Source organism: Bos taurus, chromosome 18, assembly GCF_002263795.3.
Source record: "Bos taurus isolate L1 Dominette 01449 registration number 42190680 breed Hereford chromosome 18, ARS-UCD2.0, whole genome shotgun sequence".
NCBI classification, from domain to species: domain Eukaryota; kingdom Metazoa; phylum Chordata; class Mammalia; order Artiodactyla; family Bovidae; genus Bos; species Bos taurus.
Genome location: NC_037345.1, coordinates 51,506,564 through 51,533,652, shown reverse-complemented (window position 1 = coordinate 51,533,652; position 27,089 = coordinate 51,506,564). Strand labels below are relative to the sequence as shown.

The 27,089-nt window shown below is 46.7% G+C and overlaps 2 protein-coding genes across 3 annotated transcripts in view; one reads left to right on the top strand and one right to left on the bottom strand.

Moving 5' to 3' along the window:
- The window catches only part of CD177 (CD177 molecule), a 50,420-nt gene extending 23,632 nt beyond the window's left edge, over positions 1-26,788 (bottom strand). Inside the window, exon 1 of one of the 2 annotated variants that reach the window (XM_024978508.2) lies at positions 1-26,788. This exon is cut by the window's left edge and continues 11,967 nt beyond it. The gene's annotated coding sequence lies outside the window, so the exon portion shown is untranslated. The other variant, XM_059876921.1, reaches the window with a different exon arrangement.
- The window catches only part of CXCL17 (C-X-C motif chemokine ligand 17), a 6,567-nt gene continuing 6,262 nt past the window's right edge, over positions 26,785-27,089 (top strand). Inside the window, exon 1 of the mRNA NM_001083799.2 lies at positions 26,785-27,089. Within this exon, the coding sequence (NP_001077268.1) occupies positions 27,011-27,089 (79 nt within the window). The 5' untranslated portion in view covers positions 26,785-27,010.

Sequence of the window (27,089 nt, the reverse complement as noted above, 5' to 3'; positions counted from 1 at the left end):
GGGCTTCAGCCCCTCCTGCCTCTGGAGCCTGCTGCCAAGACACACACCTGTGAGACACACCTGGGCAAAACTCAGGCCTTGCGAACTGGCAGAAATCTTCAGAAGTGCACTGAGGCCTCCCCTCAACCCCCCCACCCTGCCCCACCACCACCTCGGTCTAATGCACTGGGGTCTGGACCACAGACTGAGGGAAGCGAAATCCTTAAGTCTTAATCATGGGCCCCCAACCCGCCCACCACCTGCCACCTCCTTCACTAGAAGTCACATCAGCTTAGGAACAGCCTGTTCTGAGGCCATAAGGCAACTCTGCATTTTCATAGTACAAACACTCTTAGCTCCTAGAAGACCTTCTCAGGTCCTAGGCATGAGGCTCCCTCTATCTCAGTGACTCAGAGAAGTATAACTCAGAGAACATCCCTTAAACCCAATCCCTCTTAAACTTCTAATCTCACTGATTTCTTTTCGGAGGCCAGCTGAAAAAAAACAGTCTGTTTTCAAAGTGCTCCTGTGATTACATTAAGCCCACTTAGATCACATCTCTTTTTGTTAAATTCAAAGTAAATTGATGAGTGACCCTACTTACAGTATATCTGCAAAATCCCTTAACACAATTACCCACAGGATTACTCATCACATGTTCTCAGTCCAGGGATTAGGAGTAAGTCTTGAGGTTCCATCCTAGAATGCTGCTTACAACAGCACCATATGGAAGCTGTTCTTGTTCTCAGGGAGCTCCTTCAGGGTCTCTGTTCTACAGAAGCAAAAATGCCAAACCTGGTCAGTCCAAACTCAAGTTGATGTTACAAGACACTGAAGACAAAAAACAGAGATAAGAAAGCTAGGGCCCCTTCCCTGCTCACCTGTAAATCTGAGTCACAGGTGCATACATTGCCCTCAGACCTTTAGTAGTGGTCACAGGCACTGAGAGTAGCTAGCACCGAAGTTAACTCCTAACTAAAGGCATCAGAAACCAAAAGCCATCCCGACAAACCAACCAAAAGCGACAGTAAGGCTGCAGTAATTCAACCAGGATTTGTTATAGACTTCTGCTGATTCGTTCATTCAGCATCATTTACTGAGGATTTACTATGTGACAAGCACTAAGCCACTTGCTGAGAACCATGTGATGATTATAAAATAAAGCCCTTATTTGCATCTTTATTCAAAAAAATTCGACTCTAAAACAGGGAGGGGAGATATAGAGGAAATGAAGGAATAAAGAAGAATGAGACGGGAAGGGAAAAATTGTGAGAAAATTGCTAAAATTCAAACATTGAATACTTTATGATACTTAACAAAATATAACTTTTTAGTGGGACAATGATACTAGGATTGTTTTTTAAAAACCCCTTCTATTTTAGTAACACAAATGAAATATTTACAGAGGCAGTGATGTGATATCTGGGATTTGTTTCTAAACAATGCCGGTTGGGACTTCCCTAGTGGTCTACTGGTTAAGAATCTGTCTGCCAATGCAGGGGTCATGGGTTCGATCCCTCGTCCAGGAAGATCCCCCACGCTGAGGGGCAACTAAGCCCATGCACCACAACTACTGAGCCTGTGCTCTAATGCCTGTGAGCCTCAATACTGAGCTGTGTGCTGCTACCACTGAAGGCTGTGCGCCTACAGCCTGCGGTCTGTGACAAGAGAAGCCACCGCAATGAGAAGCCCATGCACCCCACTGAAGAGTAGCCCCTGCCCGCCGCAACTAGAGAAAATGTGCACACAGCGACAAAGACCCAGTACAGCCAAAAATAAAATGACAAAAAAAAACAAATCTAGGTTGGAGAGGAAGTATAGATGTGCCGGGGTCTAGCCCCGGTGGATCCAGGGAATTCGAAGCAGGGACGGCGTCGGCGAGGATCAGGAAACAATTGCTTAATTAAACGTTAATTAAGGATATAAAGAGTAATAGAATGAGGATAGCTCAGTGAGGAAATTCAGTGGAGAAAAGAGGCTGAAATAAGGATAGCTCAGTGAGGAAATTCAGTGGAGAAAAGAGGCTGAATAATTCAGCCAGAAGGTAAGAGAAAGAACGACATGGTGAGACCAAGTTTCGGTGAACAAGGCCCGCACTTTATTTTCCAAAGTAGTTTTTATACCTTAAGTTATGCATAGAGGATAATGGGGGAAGGGGTAGAGTCATGCAGTAAGCCAGGCTTTCTTCCTGCAAACTTATCATATGCAAAAGTTTAGGTGATTTGCATCATCTTCTGGCCCGGAGGCCTTTTTCTCTAAAGGTGATTATTCTAAAGTCAGGCGCCAGCCTCCAAAAAGCATTAGATAAAGTTGCATTCCTACAGAGCAAAGGTGTGGTGGGCTATAACAAGAAAAAGAATTAACTCAAGGGTCCCAGGTTACAAACATTAAAGCTACTATTTACACCAATTATATTAATCAATACACTGCCAGGGACACAGCAGGTAAGGGATATGGAGACTTAGCAGCAAACATTGGCCCAACAAGTGAAAAACCCTTCACCAATACAATTTCTAATCAATCTTTCAACTGCTCAAAGGAATCTGTATTCAGACAGTTTAGAACATCTCATGCCTCTCACAGTTTGGAGGCTCTGAGCAATCACATGTGGCCAGAAAAACCTATTCAGGCAGGCTAGAGGACTTCCAAGGGACTTTGTAGGTTGAAACACTGTCACACCCAGGAATTATTAACTGGAGCTGTAAGCTAACTCTTTTTTCAGAGAGGTAGTGGGGGACAGCCCCCTGTAAAGTCAGAGGTGTAGGTGAAAGCACAAAGCAGAAAGTAGGCAGACTCTGGTTTTGGGGGTAGATTGCTCGAGAATTTCCAGGGAGACTCCTGAGGCTTGATCCCGCCTTTGCGTATGCCAAGCCTCCTTCCTCATGACCTTTGCCAGGGGCGGAGCTCGCTCCCCGCATAGATGCTGCAAGACTGGCCACAGAATGATCACTGCTGTGGTTTACACGATAAGTACAGGTAGATTCATTATATTATTGCTTTCATTTTTGCAACTATTTTTGAAATTTTCCAAAATAAAAAGGCACTTCCTCTCCAGAAGCTTATAACACAAAGAGTCAGATATCCCAACAAACAGACCATGAAGCAGTTTAACAAAACATACGCAAAGTGCTAGTCAAGCTCTGAGGACACTGACCACCTCGGGATACACAGGAGTCAGACAAGATGTCAAAGGAGTCTCCCTTGACCGGAATCTATAAGAAAGAGTCTTCCAGGCAAAGGGCTGGGCAAGTGGACCCAAAGGCATGTGAATGTGAAGTCACAGAGCTCTGTGGTCTTCAGATGACTTACTAGAAGCTGTATTACTTCAGAGCACCTGTCCTAGAGCCAGACCAGCCGTGCTGGAGCGCCTGCTCCTGAGTCCCTACTGTGAGACCTCAGGCAAGCTGTGTGTGTTGTCTCTGTGCCTCTGATTCTTCACCATGACAGGGGACTTGTAACAATACCTACCTCCCAGGACTGTTGTCAGGAGTCAGTGAGTTAATCCACGTGCAGAGCACTTAGAAGAAAATGGGGGAAGAATAAACATTAGCTGTCAGTGATGGAAGCAGTAATCTCAGCCCACGATACCACACATCTTGAAAACCTCATCTGATTTCTACTTGTTACTATCTTCTTTTGGTTAGTTAGAGTGTACACTTGTACAGTAGGGGCTATGCCCATTGATCTCTGCAGCCCAGAACCTAGCCTAAGCCCAGAATCTGCCCATAAAAGGCAGGGATCAGGCAACTCTTCTTGCAGGCAGCAGGGCTGGGACCACCCAAAGGTTCTGTCTAGCCACCTCTTCATTCCCCTGTGGATTTGGTGGCTTAGTCTCTAAGTCCTGTCCAGCTCCTGCAACCCCATGGACTGTAGCCTGCCATGCTCCCCTGCCCATGGGATTTCCCCGGGGCAAGAATGCTGGAGTGGGTTGCCATTTCCTTCTCCAGGGGATTTTCCAAACCCAAGGGTCGAACCCAGCTCTCCTTCATTGCAGACAGTCTTCTGCATTGCAGGCAGATTCTTTACCAACTGAGCTACCAGGGAAGCCTAAGGCCATGACCACAACAGGCGACAATCAGGCAACTCTTCTTTCAGGCAGCAGAGCTGGGACCACCCAAAGGCTCTGTCTAGCCCCCTCTTTGTTCCCCTAGGGATTAGACTCTCAATGCTTACAACTCTTTGGCTTCCTGTCGCTTCCTTCCTTGTTGGCACCTCGCCCTTCACTCTGCTGCAGAGCTGTTCATTCACTAAAGGTGTTCTCTGCTCCCCTCCCTGGCAGGTGAGCCACTGCTTCCTTGCTCTCTCTCCCCACCGCTGTATTATGTAAACAGACACAGCCACACTTATTCCGCAACTAATAAAGGGTGAAATGAGGATGAATCTGTAGCTCATGGGCCTCATATTTACTAGTGAGAAGTAGACTCCTCTGGAAAAGAGAAAAGCAAGTAAGATAGTAGCCAGGACATAAAGCCTTCAAACATAACCCCACCGCCGAGAAGACCCTGTAGACGGATTTGTACAATGAGCTTACATCTCACTGGGGTTTGGTGCTCAGAAACTTCTGGGGAGGAGAGGGAGTCACAATGAGCAGGGAGCACAGCTTCAGGTTGTTATTTGCAGTGCAAACTGATTTCTTTTTCCTCCATCAACAGACATTCTCATTTTCACACAGCCCTCCCCCACAAGAACAGTGAGGAAGAGAAGAAGAGCCAGAACCTGAGACCTGAGAAGATACAAGACCACAATGGACACAGACTCTAAGGTGAAGTGTGAAGCTCAGAGGCAGGTCTCTCTGGAATCTAAGCTGTCTGGACAAAGTGCCCTCTGCCCTGAGCAGTGATGTGGGGCTGGAACATGGTCCTGGCCCCCCACAAGTGGGAAGTGCTGGTAGGACATTAACTAACCACCCAGGGGCAGAAGGAAAGGGAGCCTCAGAAGGGCCTCTCTCTACATGTTCTCCCCAAGTTACCCCTGAAAAGTGAAAGTGAAATTGTTCAGTCGTGCCCGACTCTTTGTGACCGCATGGACTGTAGCCCACTAGGCTCCTCTGTCCATGGGATTTTCCAGGCAATAGTACTGGAGTGGATTGCCATTTCCTTCTCCAGGGGATCTTCCCAACCCAGGGATTGAACCTGAGTCTCCCGCATTGTAGACAGACGCTTTACCATCTGAGCCACCAGGGAAGTTACCCCTGAGGGTTGGGCAATTCAAGGTTATGACCCAGCCCTAGGATTTGATGGTTCTTTTCTGTTATAAAGGTGGGTGAGGAATCACAGAGCAGAAATGGGACACAGGAAAGGAGAGACTAAAAAGAGCTGCATAAGCATGCTTTCGGAGAAGGCAATGGCACCCCACTCCAGTACTCTTGCCTGGAAAATCCCATGGACAGAGGAGCCTGGTAGGCTGCAGCCCATGGGGTCGAAAAGAGTCAGACACGACTGAAGCAACTTAGCAGCAGCAGCAGCAGCAAGCATGCTTTGTTTAAAGGTCAAGGCTTTTTGAGCCAGGCCAACTTCCCTTCCCTGCTGGGCTCTCTATGACCATAAGCCTTGCCCTGTACTTTGAGCCCCACTGAACCCAGAACTCTTCTTGCTTGGGGACTAGAGCAACACATTAATAAGAGAACTGGAAACAGGAAGACAAATGAGAAAAGCAGAGTGGCAAGACTCCTGAAATAGTGTGATTACAAGGAAGAGAAACTAGTTTTCTCATAGGGCTCAGACAGGTTTTGAGAGTAACTTTTACGTGGGCTACCCAGGTGGTGCTAGTGGTAAAGAACCCATCTGCCAATGCAGGAGATTTAATAGGAGTTCAGTCCCTGGGTCAGGAAGTTCCCCCGGAAGAAGGCATGGCAACCCACTCCAGTATTCTTGCCTGGAGAATACCATGGACAGAGGAGCCTAGTGGGCTACGGTCCATGGGGTCACAAAGAGTAGGACACAACTGAGGTGACTTAGCACAGCATGCACCACATGATAAGTGGGCAAAATATTTTCAGTAATGACAGAACTTTTAGAATAAATGCCTAGTATTTATCTGGACTTTTAGAATAAATGCCCATATTTATCTGAATATGACATACTTGTAAAGGAAACTGAAAAATCATTTGAGTCTCATAATTTTATTGTCTTAACTGACATTAAGACTGGGGAACATTTTGATACAACCAGGAGTTTGAAGAAGAAAAGAAAAGCAGGAATAAAATAGGAGTATGTGTGGTGGCATAGGTATGTGAAGAAGAAAAAAGGAGAGCCAAAAAAAAAAAAAAGAGTAATACAAAAGGAACAATAAATTCCCATCATAATGCAAAGAAGGAAGCAGAGAGTTAATTATGGCTAAAATCAGCTAGCAGGCCCTCTCCCCCAGTTGAAACTTTCTCAACCCAACAAGGGCTTTATCACTCTACAGTGGAGAGCTACATTTTGTTGGCTAGTTTACATTAGACGGGGACTCCCCTGGTGACTCAGATGGTAAAGAATCTGCCTGCAGTGCAGGAGACCCAGGTTCAATCCCTGGGTAAGGAAGATCACTTGGAGAAGGCAATGGCTACCTACTCCAGGATTCTTTCCTGGAAAATTCCATGGACAGAAGAGCCTGGCAGTCTGCAGTCTATGGGGTCACAAAGAGTCAGACACAACTGACTAAAACCCACCCACTTATATTAGACAGAGAAATTTGATTAACATCAATTCTTCCAAGAACCAACTAAACATGTGACTCTCACTAAATTAACAAGTTAAACAGCAAGAGTCATTCAAAGTGCTTCAAGTGTTCGTGAGCTTATTCTCTAAGGTGAGGTCTCTTCTTTTTTAAAAAAAAAAAGTATTTATTTAATTATTTTGGGCTGTGCTGGGTTTTCATTGCTGCGTGGACTTTGCTCTAGTCTCGGCAAGCAAGCAGGGGCTACGCTCTAGTTGCAATGCACGTGCTTTTCATTACGGTGGCTTCTCTTGTTGCGGAGCATGGGCTCTAGGGTGCATGGGTTCAGTTGGGCTCAGTAGTTGAGGCTCTCGGGTTCTAGAGCACAGGCTCAGTAGTTGTGGTAATATAGGCTTAGTTACTCTGAGGCATCGGGGATCGAACCCACATCTCCTGCATTGGCTGGCAGATTCTTTACCACTGAGCCACTAGGGAAGCCCCTGTGTCTCTTCTTAAGAATCCTAAGGCCTCCACATGACTCAGCAATTTTACCCCCACTTTTATATGGAGAGAAATGAAAATCTATGCCCACATAAGAACTTGTACACACACTTGGAGGGAGATTAAGATGGCAGAGTAGAAGGACAAGGAGCTCATCTCTCTATACGACCCATCCAAACATACATCTACAAATGATACAAACGAACCTACAAAACAGAAAGAGACTCACGGACTTAGAAAACAAACTTACGGTTGACTTGCGGCGGGTGGGGGGCGGTGGTAAGAGATAGAGGTAGTTAGGAAGTTTGGGAAGGTCATGTACACATTGCTGTATTCAAAACAGATAACCAACAAGGACCTGTTGTAGAGCACATGGAACTCTGCTCAGTTTATGTACCAGCCTGGGTGGAAGGTGGGGGTTTTGCGGGAGAATGGACACATGCATATGTATGCCTTCGCTGTCCACCCAAAACTACCCCAGTATTGTTAATCGGCTATACCCCAGTACAAAATTAAACATGTAAAATTTGAAAAAAAAAAATATCTTCATAGTGAGGCTGGCAGAGCAATGCACACAAACTCTGGTAGGCAGAGAAGACAGGCGATCAGGTCAGGACCTGTGCCCCTGGGAAGGGACACGGAGAAGGATGGGGGTTACAGGGGTTACAGGGCCTGAGAGATCGTCCCTGGGGAGTAAGCTGTTCGAACCACATTCTGGGTGCTGCTGACGTGGGGTCCAAAACTAGGAAGACAAGAGATTCAAAACCAGTGAGACCGATATGTCATTGAAGAACGCGCACACGCTTGCTGACTCCCAAAACAGGAGGGAGGCGGCAGACTGACATTGCCCAGGACTCCGGCTGGTTTCCTAGGAGTGCCTGGGCACGTGACCCTGCCCCACCCAGCGCCCAGCCCAGCTCCTCCTGCTCCAGCCTAGCTCCCTTCTGGGGCGAGGGTGCCAGCTGGGGAGGGCAGGGACACACACTTAGCAGGAACGGAGCTGCTTACAGACCGGCCCTGGGGGTTTCTGCTCCAGCAGCTTGAGACTCACCCCCGGCCCGAATAGGGTGATGCTGGCCACCGTGCAGAGAAGCCCCAGCTCAGGCCTAGCTCTCGCTTTAGCCCCTCCGCCTCCTACCAAGTTGATGGCTGTCAGCACAGCCAGGGAAAAGACGGGACTCATGTTCACATCAGACTCAGCTCTCCCACTGGGCACACACGTAAAACCAATAGGGACAGTCCTGCACGAGGGCACACCTAAACAGGTAACCGTTTCACTAAATTTCCGACAGAGACAGCAGAAACCAGCACGACACTGTAAAGCAATTATCCTCCAGTTAAAAACAAAATCAAAAAAAAAGCAAAGACTAGATGAACACAGTGAGAGTTTTAACAAGGGATTAGAAAACATGTTTTAAAAAAAGAACAAAACTGAAGGGAGACAATAACTGAAATGGAAAAATACCTCTATGGAATTACCAGTAGACCAGGGGATACAGAAGAATGCGTTAAGTGATACGAAAGATAGAATAATGGAAATCGCCCAGTCAGAACAGCAAAAAGAAAAAAAACATTTAATGAGAGCAGTTTAAAGTATCTCTAGAACAACATCAAGCCGACGGACATTAGCATTATAGATGTCCCAGGTGGAGAAGAGAGAGAAAGCTGTCCAAAAGCTATTTGGTGAAATGGCGGTTGCCAACTGCCCAAGCCTGAAAGAGCAAACAGCTATCCAGGGACAAAAAGCACAGAGGATCCCAAACAAAATGAACCCAAACAGACCCACACCAAGATAGGTCATCATGAAAATGGCAGGAGTTGAATAGAGAAAGAAAAACCCATGAGCTGCATACAAGAAAACCATCATAAGGCTGCTCAGCTGATTTTTCTGCAGAAACTGTACAGGCCAGAAAGGAGCGGTAATATATATTTAGACTGCTGAAACAGGAAAACCTACCAGTTAGGATACTCTACTCAGCAAGATTATAATTTTGAATCGAAGGAGAGATTAAAAAAAAAAGCTCCTCAGAGAAGCAAATACTAAGAGTTTATTAATACTGAACTTTATTGTTGTAGCTTAGTTGCTAAGTCATGTCTGACTCTTTATGACCCCGTGGACTGTAGCCAGCCAGGCTCCTCTGTCTGTGGGATTATCCCAGGCACAAGTACTGGAGTGGGTTGCCGTTTCCTTCTCCACTGATCTTCCTGACCCAGGGATTGAACCCATGTCTCCTATAATGTCAGGGGGATTCTTTACCACTGAGCCACCTGGGGAGCCTTGAAAAGTTGATCTATTAATTAAGGTCAGCGTTTAGTCACCGGCCCCAGGGCCCAGGTTCCTTGGCCCACAATTCTGCTTCTCCTGCCAACAGACCTAGAAAACCCTCCCAAGCGCAACTGTCTGGGATTTCCATAACCTTCCCCTGCGCGTAACTCAGGACCCCCCTACCCTACAAGCTACGAAACAGGGAACCTCAAACCACGGCACCAGTCGAGGGTGGAAACTCCTGAGAACAAACACGAGGGCTTTTGACTGTAGAGGGAAAAATAAGCCCCTTGTCTTAAAGGATGGAAGCAAACCGCAGCAGGATCAAGGAAACCAGTTCTATATCCAGAGATCAGGACGTGGCACCATAGCATCAAGGTGGAGAGGAATCAAGAGAACCACATGCTTTAAGAAAATAAAGGCAATTGCAATAGTCCTTACTCGCCCCTGGTTTTTTATTTTCATTGGGTTTTTATTTTGTTTTTCATTTCTCACACAGGCCTCTGAGTCCCCTGAGGATCTAGAAAGACCAGGAAAAGGAGTGGCTCCCTGGAGGGTGGAGGACACAGGATGAGATTCGATGGCTCTCTTTTATGACTGTACTGTTAGTAGAAAAAGAAGTCACTCTATCAGTTCCCTAACTGCTGGTGAGAGAAAAAAACAAAAAACACTCCACCCCTAAAAATACTCCCCTCTGCAAAATACAAGGGCCCTATTTGGGGACCAGGGCCCTGCCCCTCTCAGTACGGCAAGAAACAGGAGTGGGGGGCGGTGAGCAAAAAGGCCTGAGCCTTAAACAACCATTTCATGAGCACATCCTCCCAGCCAGTAAGTCTGAAGCCACTTGCTGTAATTTCGAGTTGCCAGAATGCCTTGCCTGGCTCCGTAAAACGTCTCTGACTGTCTTCCTTGATGCCCAGAGACCCATTCCTTTGGGTCTTTTTGCCAAAGAACTTTTTTTTTTTTTTTTTATTGCCACACTGCATGTCATGTGGAATCTTAGTTCCTTTTTTTTTTTTTTTTTTGCCACACTGAATGTCACGCGGAATCTTAGTTCCTGGACCAGGGTTTGAACTTGTACCCCCTGAAGTGGAAGCACAGAGTCCGAACCACTGGACAACCAGGGAAGTCCCTGATGGAACATTAAGACTGAAGAACAGAGTCTTATGCTCAGCCCCAGACAAAGGCTACCATCCCCGCTTCCTGCCGTTGCACAAGCCTCTCCTCCACCATAAAGTCCTTCCTTCTCCAGCCCTTGCCCTCAGCACACTCGAGTGGCGAGCTCTCTCAGGGGCCCACAGGCAGACGAGGAGTGGTTCCATCTCCGTGCGCCCACAGTTCGTTGGATGTGCCTCCGTTTGTAACTACACCCCATAATGATTTTGAAAATTAAGATAAAGTATGAAACAGAAAACTATCATCAAGAATTCCATTTTCTACCCATAGAAAGTGAATGTGTTAGCCACACACTCAGTGGTGTCTGACTCTTTGTGACCCCTTGGACTGTAGCCCCGCCAGGCTCCTCTGTCCTGGGATTTCCTAGGCAAGGACACTGGAGTGGGTTGCCATTTCCTCCTCCAGGGTTCCCAATCCAGGGATCAAACCCATGTCTCTTGCATTGCAGGCAGATTCTTTACAGTCTGAGGCATCAGAGAAGCCCTTTCTACTCACTGCTGCTGCTGCTGCTACGTCGCCTTGGTCGTGTCTGGCAGTCTAGACTTAATCATTATTTAGCAACTTGGCATGTTTCTTCCAATTTCCTTTTCTGGGGTGGCAAACTGTAACCTCCCGGAATGCAAGGATGATATACTTTTTTCTTGTCCATGTGACATGCGGTATCTTAGTTCACAAACCAGGGATTGAACCTGTGCCCCTGCAGTGGGAGCACAGAGCCCTAACCACTGGACTGCCAGGGAATTCCTAATGACGATATACTTTCCCCCCGTTCGTACAGTTCTGGAGGTTACAAGTCCAACATGGTGTCACTGGGCTCACATCAAGGTGTTTGGCAGACGGTGTTCTTTCTGGAGATCCAAGGAGTGAATCCGCTTCCTCTCCTGATCCAGGCTCCAGAGACGCCCACATTCCTTGGTGCCCCGCCCCCTGCATCCGCCAACCCATCTGGGATTCTGCTTCCATCTTTCTTCAGATGGAGTCTGATATCACTCAAGATAGCTCACTGCATTTACGTGGAGAGATCTGCTTCGTATAAGGGGCTTCCCAGGTGGCACTAGTTGTAAAGAACCTACCTGCCATGAGAGGAGAAGTAAAGACGCCAGTTCGATCTCTGGATCAGGAAGATCCCCTGGAGGAGAGGATGGCAGCCCACTCCAGTTTTTTTTTTTTTTAATATATAAAGTCCTTTTCTGCTCACATGAAGCTTATATAGACATCTTTGTAACTTATACCTGCCAGTCCTAACTCTGCCCTGACAATTTCTACATGCCTTTTCTTATTTCATCTTTTTTCAGTCTTTCCTTTTCATATTATAATTAAGGATAGTACATAGACAAAAATAATGCGTGGACCACAACAGGGAGTTCCTTCAACAAGATGAGTGTAAGGCATCCCTTCTGAAGCCTGCTTCTAGGCTTGGCATTCAGCAAAGCCATCTAACTCTAGGACGCACTCCCAGACCCCCAGAGACAATAACTGTGACACAAGCCCCACGCCTTCTGAATATTCCTGTCTTCGGATTAAGACATTTTCCAGAATGTCACTCACGAGTTACAGCTACCCAGTCTTTCTGGTCCTGCAAGGCAAGACGTGCCCATCATGTTCGTCTCCAGCTGGCCTGCCCAGACCCTTGGCTACAAGACCCCTCCCCTCCGATGACCAGGGTGACACTTTCACCCGTTGCCATAATTATAAGAGCTCACACTCACTCACACTCACCAACTGCCAGGCAAATACCATGAGTGTTATCACCCATGTTTTGCCAGGTTAAAAAAAAAACTAAGACAGGACTTACCTGGTAGTCCAGTGGTAAAGAATCTGCCTGCCGTTGCAGGGGGTCACGGATTTGATCTCTGGTCTGGGAAGATTCCATAAGCCCCAGAGCAATAAAGCCCATTTGCCACAACTACTGAGCCTGTGCTCTAGAGACCATGCTCGGCAGCAAGAGAAGTCACTGCGATGAGAAGCCCCTGTGCCTCAATGAAGAGTAGAGAAAGTCTGTGCTCAGCAACACAGCACAGCCAAAATTTAATTATAAAAAATTATTTAAAAAATACAACAAAAGTGAGACAGAGAAGTTAAGCATCAGAAGAAGACAGCATCGTAACAGCATAATTTAATCTCCTCTCCCACCCAAATAAATGTTAATAATTCCATCTTTGCAGAGGACACCCTAAGATTTCTGAGGTCTCCTGCCGGGAGCCGGCGTGAGAAGCTCCGCCCATGGCAAAGGTCATGAGGAAGGAGGCTCGGCATACGCAAAGGCGGGATCGAGCCTCAGGAGTCCCCCTGGAAATTCTCGAGCATCTACCCCCAAAACCAGAGTCTGCCTACTTTCTGCTTTGTGCTCTCACCTACACCTCTGACTTTACGGGGGGCTGTCCCCCACTACCTCTCTCTGAAAAAAGAAATAACTTACAGCTCCAGTTAATAATTCCTGGGTGTGATGGTGTTTCAACGTACAAACTCCTTTGGAAGTCCTCTAGCCTGCCTGAATAGGTTTTTCCGGCCACATGTGATTGCTCAGAGCCTCCCAACTGTGAGAGGCATGAGATGTTCTAAACTGTCTAAATACAGATTCCTTTGAGCAGTTAAAAGATTGATTAGAAATTGTATTGGTGAAGGGTTTTTCACTTGTTGGGCCAATGTTTGCTGCTAAGTTTCCATATCCCTTACCTACTGTGTCCCTGGCAGTGCACTGATTACATTCAGGAATGTAAGTAGTAGCTTTAATGTTTGTAACCTTGGACCCTTAAGTTAATTCTTTTTCTTGTTATAGCCCACCACACCTTTGCCCTATAGGAATGCAACTTTAATGCTTTTGGAGGGTGGCGCCCGACTAATCACCTTTAGAGAAAAATATGTTTTCTGAAGAAAAGGTCTTAAAATGTTAACAGGCCTCCGGGCCAGAAGATGATGCAAATCACCTAAACTTTTGCATATGATATGTTTGCAGGAAGAAAGCCTGGCTTACTGCATGACTCTACCCCTTCCCCCATTATCCTCTATGCATAACTTAAGGTATAAAAACTACTTTGAAAAGTAAAGTGCGAGCCTTGTTCACCAAAGCTTGGTCTCCCCGTGTTGTTCTTTCTCTCACCTTCTGGCTGAATTATTCAGCCTCTTTTCTCCACTGAATTTCCTCACTGAGCTATCCTTATTCTATTACTCTTTACATCCTTAATTAACATTTAATTAAGCAATCGTTTCCTGATCCTCACCGACGCCATCCCCGCTTCGAATTCCCTGGATCCACCGGGGCTGGACCCTGGCAGTCTCCTGAGTGAAATCCACCTTCTAGAGGGATTCTTTTCCCCTTCCATTTCCAGGATTTTGCCCCTTTCCATTTCCACACTCAGCCTTTTGTTTCCTGTCTTGCTCTTTACGTAGGCACCTGTTCTCTAACACCACACTCACAATTACACGTCGTTCTTCATAAGAGCTTGCTTTTATAAACTGCAGCTTCTGTCCGGGAAGAAAGGGGCAGGATCCCTGTCCCCATAAAACGTCATTTTTATTGAACTGTCAGCTGTTTGCACAGCCATTCTCTGGCCATGGAAGGTGTGCACTGGGAAAAAAAGTGTGTAGTAAGGAGGAAGCAGGAGTGGGGAGAGTCCCTGGAAGGGTCACAAAGAACAGGAGATTGCAAATGCAGAAACGGTCAGAAAACACACCCAGAGATTAGAGCCTTTCAACAATGGCAGCCCCATCCTCCTCTTTCCATTCCTGTTAACCTCTGACTTCCTCAGCCCGTCCCGCCAGGCCTTCACTTCTTAGACCAGAACTAGGGGTCTGTTGCTGTGCTGGGTGTGTGCTCAGCCTCTCAGTTACATCCAACTCATTGCAGTCCTATCAACTGTAGCCCACCAGGATCCTCTGTCCAAGGGATTCTCCAGGCAAGAATACTGGAGTGGGTTGCCATGCCCTCCTCCAGGGGATCTTCCTGACCAAGGAATCAAACCTGCGTCTCCTGTGAATCCTGCACTGGAGGCAGATTCTTTACCATTGAGGCACCAAGGAAGCCCGATATGACGGGTAAGGGAGTAATATCCAACATATATAAATAGCTCATAGAACTCAGTATCAAAAAACAACCCAACTGAAAAATAGACATTTTTCCAAAGAAGACACACAGATAGCCAACAGGTTTATGAAAAGATGCTCAACATCTTTATCTTTAATCAGAAAAATGGAAATCAAAATCAAAGTGAGATATCACCTCATTCTGGTCAGAATGGCCATCATCAAAAATACCATAAATAACAAATGCTGGCAAGAAGGTGGAGAAAATGGAATCCTTGTATACGGTTGCACGCATACTCAGTCACTAAGCCGTGTCCGACTCTGTGACCTCATGGACTGTAGCCCACCAGGCTCCTCTGTCCAGGGGATTCTCCAGACAATAATACTGGAGTGGGTTGCCATTTCCTCCTCCAGGGGATCGTCCCCACCCAGGGATAGAATCCACATCTCCTGCGTTGGCAGGTGGATTCTTTACCACCAAAGCCACCTAGTAAGCTCCTCATAATAAGTAGAGTATAATCTATAAATGTATCGAATCACTAAGGTGTACACTTGAGTCTAATTTAATATTATAAATACACTATACCTCAATAAAAAAGAAAGAAAGGAGAAAAAAGGAAGTAAGGAAACAGGATACTTAGAAACAAACAAACAGAACAATTAAATGCCTGCCTTCCTGGAACTTGTGTGTGCTCAGTGCTCAGTTACTGAGGTGTGTGTGACTCTGTGCGACTCCATGGACTGTAGCTCCTCTGTCCGTGGGGTTCCCAGGGATACCGGTGCTATTTACTCCTTGACAATAAGAACGCCTTCCCAGGCGCCAAGGCCATACTAACTCTGCTGACCTGTTTTCATTTGAAATCTTGAAGGAATGTACTCCTGACATGTTTGGTGGACTTTCTTCTGACAAGATACAAGCTGTGCTGAAAACCATGCTTCTCCCAAGCAATTCCTCAGAGCCATCTAGTCTCCTAGGCTGCAACCCTCACTTTGGCTCAAAAAAACAACAACCAAAAAAAAAACCCTCTTTTCTATTCTTATTATAGATGGGCTATTGATTATTTCCATAAACACAGGTTAAGCAAAGTGACGCCTTGAGCAAAAACCAGAGGGGATGGTGGTGAAAATGGGAGTTCTAGGCTACAGAGATGCCATCACAGCAGTAAAGGGGGCCACAGCATATAGTGGAGTAAAAATCGGACTAAGAGAGTGAGAAGCTTGGGTTAAGAGGTATAAAGCTAAGTGCCGAAGTCACGGCTATGTCAGGCAAGAAACCTCTCTCTCTGGATGTCAGTCTTTCTTCATCCATTAATCGGGGGAAGGGAGAACTAATCTAACGACTTCTTGGGCGGGGGAAGAGGGGAGTAATATCAAGTTTTAATTACTTAGACTATAATCACTTTATAAGCCATCTATAGATAATACAGAAAATTTAAACAAGGTGAATACGTTACACAATTGATTACAATCTATTGTTTTTTATTTTAGTTATTTATTTTTGGCTGCAGTGAGTCTTTGTTGCTTTTCGGAGGCTTTTCTGGTTATGGTGAGCCGGGGCTACTCCTCATCGTGATGTGCGGGATTCTCACTGCCGTGACTTGACCCAAAGCATGTGGAATTTTCCCAGACCAGGGATTGAACCAATATCTTTTGGACTGGCAGGTGGATTCCTACCCACTGTGCCACCAGCGAAGTCCAATTACAATATATTATTGATACTATGGCTTCCATCTCAACATCTCCTTCAATATATGGCAAATTACACTGATGGCTCAGCAGGTAAAGAATCTGCCTGCAACGCAGGAGACATAGGAGACTCGGGTTGGATCCCGGGGTCATTTGTCCTTGAGTCTACTTCTGTTTTGTAAATAAGTTCATTTGCATCATTCTTTTAGATTTCACATATAAGTGATGTCATGTGATGTTTGTCTTTGTCTGACCTACTTCACTTAGTATGATTATTTCTAGGTCCATCCATGATGTTGCAAATGGCGTTATTTCATGATTTTTGTGGCTGAATAATATTCCATTGTGTATATACACACCACATCTTCTTAGGGTGGCTCCATGTCTTGGCTATTGTAAACAGTGCTGCTATGAGCAGTAGGATGCAAGTATCCTTTTGAATTATACTTTCCTCTTGATAAAGGCCCAGGTAAATGACTTCTAAGCGTTATGACTCAGAGTGTGGTCCAATAGCCAGTAGGAATGGCATCATTCAAAATCTTATTAAAAAATGCAGAATCTTGGGCTTCCCCGGTGGCTCAGTGGTAAATCATCTGCCTGCCAATGCAGGAGACACAGGTTTGATCCCTGGTCCGGGGAGATTCCACATGCTGCAGAGCAACCAAGTCCATGAACCATAACTATTGAGCCTGTGCTCTAGAACCCAGGAGCCATAACTAGAGAAGCCTGCGTGCCCTTAGAGCCCATGCTTTACCACAAGAGAAGCCACCAAAATGAGAAGCCCTGGACTGCAACTTGAGAGTCGTCCCTGCTTGCAGCAACTAGAGAAGAGCTCGTGCAGTAACAAAGACCCAGCACAGCCAAAAACAGACAAACAAATATTTTTTTAAATGCAGACTCTCAGGCCCCACTAGAAGAATCAGATCTGTATTTGATCAAGATAATCAGGAGATCAATTAGCACCTTAACATGCCTGCCACTTTTACAAAGCAATTGCTTGAGACTCACCTCAACTCTGTCACTTAGCGGGGGGAAAAAAAGGTTCAGCCGTGAGGACCAACCCCACGCCCAAGGAGCAGTGGCTGCGTGGGCACAGGAGGGCCTAGAGGAGCTATCCCACGTTGAAGGTCAGGAAGGGTGGCGGTGAGGAGATACCCCTCGTCCAAGGTAAGGAGCAGCAGCTGCACTTTGCTGGAGCAGCCGTGAAGAGATACCCCACGTCCAAGGTAAGAGAAACCCAAGTAAGACGGTAGGTGTTGCAAGAGGGCATCAGAGGGCAGACACACTGAAACCATACTCACAGAAAACTAGTCAATCTAATCACACTAGGACCACAGCCTTGTCTAACTCAATGAAACTAAGCCATGCCCATGGGGCAACCCAAGATGGGCGGGTCATGGTGGAGAGATCTGACAGAATGTGGTCCACTGGAGAAGGGAATGGCCTTCAGTATTCTTGCCTTGAGAACCCCATGAACAGTATGAAAAGGCAAAATGATAGGATACTGAAAGAGAAACTCCTCAGGTCAGTAGGTGCCCAATATGCTACTGGAGATCAGTGGAGAAATAACTCCAGAAAGAATGAAGGGATGGAGCCAAAGCAAAAAGAATACCCAGCTGTGGATGTGATTGGTGATAGAAGCAAGGTCCGATGCTGTAAAGAGCAATCTTGCATAGGAACCTGGAATGTCAGGTCCATGAATCAAGGCAAATTGGAAGTGGTCAAACAAGAGATGGCAAGAGTGAATGTCGACATTCGAGGAATCAGCGAACTGAAATGGGTGAATTTAACTTAGATGACCATTATATCTACTACTGCGGGCAGGAATCCCTCAGAAGAAATGGAGTGGCCATTATGGTCAACAAAAGAGTCTGAAATGCAGTACTTGGATGCAATCTCAAAAACGACAGAATGATCCCTGTTCATTTCCAAGGCAAACCATTCAATATCACAGTAATCCAAGTCTATGCCCCAACCAGTAACGCTGAAGAAGCTGAAGTTGAACGGTTCTATGAAGACCTACAAGACCTTTTAGAACTAACACCCAAAAAAGATGTCCTTTTCACTATAGGGGACGGGAATGCAAAAGTAGGAAATCAAGAAACACCTGGAGTAACAGGCAAATTTGGCCCTGGAATATGGAATGAAGCAGGGCAAAGACTAATAGAGTTTTGCCAAGAAAATGCACTGGTCATAACAAACACCCTCTTCCAACAGCACAAGAGAAGACTCTATACATGAACATCACCAGATGGTCAACACCGAAATCAGATTGATTATATTCTTTGCAGCCAAAGATGGACAAGCTCTATACAGTCAGCAAAAACAAGACCAGGAGCTGACTGTGGATCAGATCATGAACTCCTTATTGCCAAATTCAGACTTAAATTGAAGAAAGTAGGGAAAACCACTAGACCATTCGGGTATGACCTAAATCAAATCCCTTATGATTATACAGTGGAAGTGAGAAATAGATTTAAGGGCCTAGATCTAATAGATAGAGTGCCTGATGAGCTATGGAATGAGGTTTGTGACATTGTACAGGAGACAGGGATCAAGACCATCCCCATGGAAAAGAAATGCAAAAAAGCAAAATGGCTGTCTGGGGAGGCCTTACAAATAGCTGTGAAAAGAAGAGAAGTGAAAAGCAAAGGAGAAAAGGAAGATATAAGCATCTGAATGCAGAGTTCCAAAGAATAGCAAGAAGAGATAAGAAAGCCTTCCTCAGCAATCAATGCAAAGAAATAGAGGAAAACAACAGAATGGGAAAGACTAGAGATCTCTTCAAGAAAATTAGAGATACCAAGGGAACATTTCATGCAAAGATGGGCTCGATAAAGGACAGAAATGGTATGGACCTAACAGAAGCAGGAAGATATTAAGAAGAGGTGGCAAGAATACACAGAAGAACTGTACAAAAAAGATCTTCACGACCAAGATAATCACGATGGTGTGATCACTGACCTAGACCAGACATCCTGGAATGTGAAGTCAAGTGGGCCTTAGAAAGCATCACTACAAACAAAGCTAGTGGAGGTGATGGAATTCCAGTGGAGCTATTTCAAATCCTGAAAGATGATGCTGTGAAACTGCTGCACTCAATATGCCAGCAAATTTGGAAAACTCAGCAGTGGCCACAGGACTGGAAAAGGTCAGTTTTCATTCCAATCCCAAAGAAAGGCAATGCCAAAGAATGCTCAAACTACCGCACAATTGCACTCATCTCACACACTAGTAAAGTAATGCTCAAAATTCTCCAAGCCAGGCTTCAGCAATACGTGAACCGTGAACTTCCTGATGTTCAAGCTGGTTTTAGAAAAGGCAGAGGAACCAGAGATCAAATTGCCAATATCCGCTGGATCATGGAAAAAGCAAGAAAGTTCCAGAAAAACGTCTATTTCTGCTTTATTGACTATGCCAAAGTCTTTGACTGTGTGGATCACAATAAACTGTGGAAAATTCTGAAAGAGATGGGAATACCAGACCACCTGATTTGCCTCTTGAGAAATTTGTATGCAGGTCAGGAAGCAACAGTTAGAACTGGACATGGAACAACAGACGGGTTCCAAATAGGAAAAGGAGTACATCAAGGCTGTATATTGTCACCCTGTGTATTTAACTTATATGCAGAGTACATCATGAGAAACGCTGGACTGGAAGAAGCACAAGCTGGAATCAAGATTGCTGGGAGAAATATCAATAACCTCAGATATGCAGATGACACCACCCTTATGGCAGAAAGTGAAGAGGAACTAAAAAGCCTCTTGATGAAAGTGAAAGAGGAGAGTGAAAAATTTGGCTTAAAGCTCAACATTCAGAAAATGAAGATCATGGCATCCGGTCCCATCACTTCATGGCAAATAGATGGGGAAACAGTGGAAACAGTGTCACACTTTATTTTTTGGGGCTCCAAAATCACTGCAAATGGTGACTGCAGCCATGAAATTAAGACGCTTACTCCTTGGAAGGAAAGTTATGACCAACCTAGACAGCATATTCAAATGCAGAGACATTACTTTGCCAACAAAGGTCCGTCTAGTCTAGGCTATGGTTTTTCCTGTGGTCATGTATGGATGTGAGAGTTGGACCATGAAGAAGGCTGAGCGCCGAAGAATTGATGCTTTTGAACTGTGGTGTTGGAGAAGACTCTTGAGGGTCCTTGGACTGCAAGGAGATCCAACCAGTCCATTCTAAAGGAGATCAGCCCTGGGATTTCTTTGGAAGGAATGATGCTAAAGCTGAAACTCCAGTACTTTGGCCACCTCATGTGACGAATTGACTCATTGGAAAAGACTCTGATGCTGGGAGGGATTGGGGGCAGGAGGAGAAAGGGACGACAGAGGATGAGATGGCTGGATGGCATCACTGACTCGATGGACGTGAGTCTGGGTGAACTCCAGGAGTTGGTGATGGACAGGGAGACCTGGCGTGCTTCGATTCATGGGGTCGCAAAGAGTCGGACACCACTGAGCGACTGAACTGAACTGAGTCATTTCACTTGTGCCCGTTTTCTAATCCAAATCAGAGCTCTCAGATTTGCCCACATCCCAGAATAGAGTGGAGCCTTTGTAATGGCTTAGACAGTAAGAATCCGCCTGGAGTGCAAGAGACGCGGCTTCGATCCTTGGGTCTGGAGGATCCCCTGGAGGAGGGCAGGGCAACCCACTCCAGTATTCTTGCCTGGAGAATCCCCACGGACAGAGGAGCCTGGTGGGCTACAGTCCAGGGGATTGCAGAGAGTTACACGACTGAGCGACTAACAGAATAAAGTGGTTGGAAACACAGGTGGGGCAGTGCTGCCACCTTGTGGGTATGAACATGCAATAAATACACTTGATTTTGACCGTTCTCAGCTATAAAGGCACCCCACTCCACTAATCTTGCCTGGAGAATCCCATGGACGGAGGAGCCTGGTGGGCTGCCATCTATGGGGCCGCACAGAGTCGGACACGACTGAAGCAACTTAGCAGCAGCAGCAGCAGCTATAAAGGAGGCGGGAGGTTGGCGGAGCGGGTGAAGTCCAAGTCTCAGCGTAGGTAAGAGAATCACAACCACCCAAACTGACTGGAAGCGAGAGTCACAGAGACCTGGGCTGACCTCATAGAGTAATGTCACTTTTCAAAGGGCAGATTTTACAATACCTAATAAAATGTGGTATTAATGGAATCCTGGGTTCCAAGCCAAGCTCTACTCTTGGAATCTTCAAGAAACAATAAGTCACTGTGACAGTTATTTTCAGACACCCCGCTCCTGCCTGAACTCTGCCAGTAAACTTGGAGCTTTCCAAAGAAACTTACTTTCATCTGACAGTTCTTTTTCATCCTGAGCCAAAATGTGTCTGGTGCAGACTCGCCAAGCCTCCTGTTACTCTCTGTAGGCATGGAAACAAGTCTCAACCCTTTTCACACAACAGACCTTCAAATACTTGTGAAGAACCACCATGCACCCCCTACGTCTTCCCTGAGCCATTTCCAAAATGACGTATTCTGAAGCTCCCCGACACTTTCCGGTCACTTTCTGACAGGTAAGTGAAGTATGTCAACCAGAGCAGAGACTCCAATCCTGGGAGCGTTCCAAGCACAGCTGCAGAGCCATAGGATGAGCCACGTCCTCATGCTGAGCACTTCCCCTGTATCTAGAAGCCAAATTCCACCTCAGTTCACGCGAGGAGATTGGAGTCTCGACTTATGCTTCTGCCCCAGTCACTCCATATCTGTGGATGTGTATACTTTTTGTTGTTTTACTTACGGTCTGTGGTGGGTCTTCACTATTGCACGGGCTTTTCTCTGGTTGTGGCTATCGGGGGCTATTCTCCAGTTGCAGGGCACAGGCTTCTCATTGCCGTGGCTTCTCTTGCTGCGGAGCATGGGCCCTGGGGCGCTCCAGCTTCAGCAGTTGCAGCACGTGGGCTCAGTAGTTGTTGATCCTGGGTTGTAGAGCGCAGGTTCAGGAGTTGTGGTTCACGGGCTTAGTTGTTCCATGGCATGTGGGATCTTCCCGGGCCAGGGATAGAACCCATGTCTCCAGCACTGGCAGGCAGATTCTTTTTTTTTTTTAATTTTTATTTTTCATTGGAAGATAATATACTTTACAATATTGTGATGGTTTCTGCCATACATCACCATGAATCAGCCACAGGCAAACACATGTCCCCCTCCCTCTGAAACCTCCCTCCCACCTCCACATCTCTAGGTTATCATTACCACTGAGCCTCCAGGGAAACCCTGTTGTTTTATTTTTAAGAAATATTTAGTGAAATAAGTCAGAAAGAGAAAGACAAATATCGTGTATTAACGCATATATGTGGAATCTAGAAAGACAGTACCGACAATCCTACGTGCAAGGTAGCAAAGGAGACACAGATGTAAAGAACAGACCTTTGGACTCAGTGGGAGAAGGGGAGGGTGGGATGATTTGAGAGAATAGCTTTGAAACATACACATTACCATATGTAAAATAGATAACCAACCCGAGTTTGATGTATGGAGCAGGGCACCCAAAGCTGGTGCTCTGTGACAACCTGGAGGGTAGGGAGGGAGGTGGGAGGGGCTTTCAGAATGGGGGTGGGGGGACATATATGTACCTATGGCCGATTCATACTGATGTATGGCAAAAACCATCACAATATTGTAATTATCCTCCAATTAAAATAAAAAAAATTTTTTTAAAAAGAAATATCTATTAGAGCCTGCATTGCGCTAGAGACACAAGGATGAATCAGACCTGGTCCCTACCCTTACTGAGGGAGAGAATCCAACCCAGCATCAGAGCACTGCAGTCTCGTGAGAAACATGTTGATAAGAGGTAAACACGGGCGTCTGGGCACAACTGATCAGCCCCCCAAGAAAACCATCCACTCTGGGTTTTCTAGGCTCTCGTTTTCCTCATTCCAAGTTCAAAGCGAAAAAGAGAGAGAATGCAAGTGTCCCAGATTTTTGCAGTCACGATTCAACCAGACATTTACCTTTGGATAATGCAGGGTATTGGTGGGCCCCCCCACCCACCACACTGGCGCACACAGCAGCCAGGCAGCTGCCCACTAAGGCAATTCCAGCAAGTCAGGAAACTGGAGTTCTTCTCTGGCTTGGAGGCAAACTGACTGTGACCTTGAACAAATTACGGAGCAGTTGGACTAACCCTCCACAGGTCTATGTGTGGGGTGAGAGCCCTTCAGAGAAACGTCACACCTTCTTCTTCTCAGAAGCCACCACCCAAATACACTGGGGACTCCGATGCTCCCTGACTGTGCGTGCTAAGTCACTTCAGTCCTGTCCAACTCTTTGCAACCCTATGGACCGTAGCTCACCAGGCTCCTCTGTCCATAGGATTCTCCAGGCAAGAATACTGGAGAGGGTTGCCATGCCCTCCTCCTACATCTCTTGTGTCACTGACTGTGTGTGTGAATAAATGACTTCTTAGAGCAACAGGAAGCATGGGTATGATACAATCAACAAGCATTTTTGAATGTCTAAGTGCACTGTACATGGACAGAGAAGCCTGGCGGGCTACAGTCTATAGGGTGGCAAAGAGTCAGACACAGCTGAGCACACACACACACACACACACTAAGTATATTGAAGAGTACGGAAATGATATAACAGTAGAAAATGGTTATTTCTCCCACTTTCCCCTCACCTCCTTCCTGGAAGGAGACTTTTGTAAGACACAAACATTGTGCTTGACATAACTGAAGTTCTCGGGATGAGCTCTAAGCGTGCATGCTCAGTCGTGTCTGACTCTTTATGACCCGATGGACTGCAGCTCCCCAGGCTTCTCTGACCGTGGGATTTTTCAGGCGAGAATACTGGAGAGGGTTTTGCCTACTCCAGGGGATCTTCCTGACCCAAAGAGCGAACCTATGTCTCTTGCGTTTCCTGCATTGGCAGGTGGATTCTTCACCACTAGCGCCACCTGGGAAGCCCTAGTGGTTGTCTACATTAACAAGAGAAAAGTCTGTCTCGGGAGTGTCTTACATCAATGCAGTTGAGAGACCCAAAGTCCTCTCCCATGGGAAACAGGACCCGACATCCCTTTTCAAGTCCATAGAGGGGAAGATTAGATGGAGTGAACTGCTAGGGAGCCAGGATTTGGGGAGATGATGGGGGTGAACAGACTGAGGGGACCTGGAGGAAGCTGCGGGGAGGAGCCCCCTGATTAGCAGCCTTGGGGCAGACTGGAGGAGGACTCGATGGGGAAGTAAAATACCACCTCAGGCTCCACGTGTGTGCGTGACCTTCTATCAGAAAAATGTTTTACCGATACTGGACTGCACTGTCACATGCTTTCTAACATACCAGGTCTAGATAAAGGCTTACAAAAATATCAGTCAATTCAACAAATATTTGCAGAGCACCCACAAAGTGCCAGGCCCTACATAAGTTTAGGAACTTACAAGTGAACAATTAACAGCCCTGCCTCAAAAATCCCCACCCAGTCAGCTCTGTGCTCCTTCTCGGTCCTGCCCTCCTCCCTGCCCTCCATCAACAGAAACCCTACCCCACCCTCCAGACCCAGCCCAAGTTCCACTGAACCCCAAGTTTTTTGAGCTACTCACCGTCCACAGTGAATTGCTGCCACTTCTGAAGTTTGATTGCATAATATCCCTAGGTTTTATGAAGTGTGTGTCAGCTCCCTGGTTAAACTTGAGCGTCCTGAGGACTGAGACCATGGTTAGAAATTTCCAGGGAGTAGTGGCTCAGTGGATAAGAATCCACCTGCCAAAACAAGGGACATGGGATCGATCCCTGGTCCGGGAAGACTCCACATGCTATAGAGTAACTAAGCCAGGGTGCCACAACCCATGAGCCCGTGTGTCTAGAGCCCATGTCCACAACTAGAAAAGCCACCATGATGAGAAACACCACAATGAAGAGTAGCCCCCACTCACGGCAACTAGAGAAAGCCTGTGCAAAGCAACAACTCAGGGCAACCATAAGTAAATGAATAAAAAAATTTTTTTAAATAATAATTTTCCAGGGAGGAGCCACATTAGTACTTTACACATTAGACCAAGCTCAGACGGAACCTTCAACTCAAGGACAATCTCCACTGTCCAGTGAAGTGCCAGGCAGCTGCAGATGCTCATCAACTTTGTAGCAAAGTCTACAATCAAGGCTCCACCAGGTCCACAGGTGAAAATAATCTGAAATTGATAGGGTAGGAATGAGCAAACAAAAGCCATGCCTGGCCTCTTCCCTCCTCTTGACTAGAACAAAGTCACATCACCTTCTCTCACACTTGCCTGGAGGAACAGGGAGGACTTCCTTTTTAACCTTCCCCTCAGCCTCACAAGGGCTTCTTCAATGGCTCAGCAGGTAAAGAATCCACTTGCAATACAAGAGACACAGGAGACTCAGGTTCAATCCCTGGGTCAGGAAGATCCGCTGGAGGAAGAAATGGCAACCTGCTCCAGTATTCTTACCTGGAAAACCCCATGGACAGAGGAGCCTGGTGGGCTACAGTCCAAAGTGTCGCAAAGAGTCAGACATGACTAAGCACTTATTTTCTTTCTTTTAGCCCCACAAACATCTCTCAGCCCTTAAGACCAGCCTCTCTTCTATTTTTGAGCCCAGTTCCCGAAGTCTCTGGAATGAGTCACGTCAGTAAGTGCTGCCCTTCTGGACCCTTGATGTTTGCTCCAAGAAGTATCACCTCTCTCTTTCATCTTGGACTGATTTCAAACAAGATCCATACCAGGAGCCCCAACAGCCTGGGCAGACACTGTCCCTACTGTGTCTTTTGCTTCTCAAATCCTCTTGGACCGGAAGCCTTGAGGGTCTTCCGCCAACCCATGTCCCTCTCCCCTAGGCAGGAGCCATGAGGCCATATACCACAAAGTTCCAATACTTTGGCCACCTGATGCAAAGAGCTGACTCACTGGAAAAGACCCTGATGTTGGGAAAGATTGAAGGCAGGAGGAGAAGGGGACGATAGAGGATGAGCTGGTTAGATGGCATCACCGACTCGATGGACATGAGTTTGAGCAAGCTCCAGGAGTTAGTGATGGACGGGGAAGCCTGGCATGCTGCAGGCCATGGGATCGCAGACAGTTGGATATGACTAAGCAACTGAACGAGGCCACGGCCACCAGCCTGACCAACAACAAGGAGGCCTGCTTTGACCCAGTGCCCCAGGGCAGGGTTTCGGCAAGGGAGAAGAGCCTCTCCTCCATCCTCTCTGCCTCCCTCCTTACATGGCCACAGACGTGAAAGACGCTGTCCACAGTGGGGGACACGGCAACATCTGATACTGTGCCGAGGCTGGGAGCGGGGAGGACAGAGGGGAGACAGGCCGTGTCACCCTCTTTGCCAACCCTTAGCCCTCACTTTTCCTGCCAGACACTGAGCTAGAAAACGTTACTCAAACGTATAAGGAAATTCAAACAAGCCAAAAGAAGAAATCATAGCACATTGCAGGGTGGGGAGGCAGGAGGGAGGGAGGGGACGAGTACAGCGGCCAGGTTACCAGTCACCCTCTCATGTTCCTATAAAGGCTTCATTTGTTTGGCCAGTTTTGCCTCCCAGATTCCCATAAAACACATGGTCCAACCTGTTACCTAACAAGGCCAGCGCCACTCGGCCCTTCCCGCCCTCTAATGAGAATGCTGGCCTGGGAGTAAAGTGCAGATCCACCCCCCCACCCGAGCCACATACCACGCACAGCCTGAGCCGCCAGGAGCAGTGGAGACCCTCTCACTGGGAGCTGCTGAAGAGTCGACACGCAGCAGCATCGACAGGTGAAATGAAGGTTCTGATCTCTTCCCTCCTCCTGTTGCTGCCACTAATGCTGATGTCTGTGGTCTCCAGCAGCTCACACACAG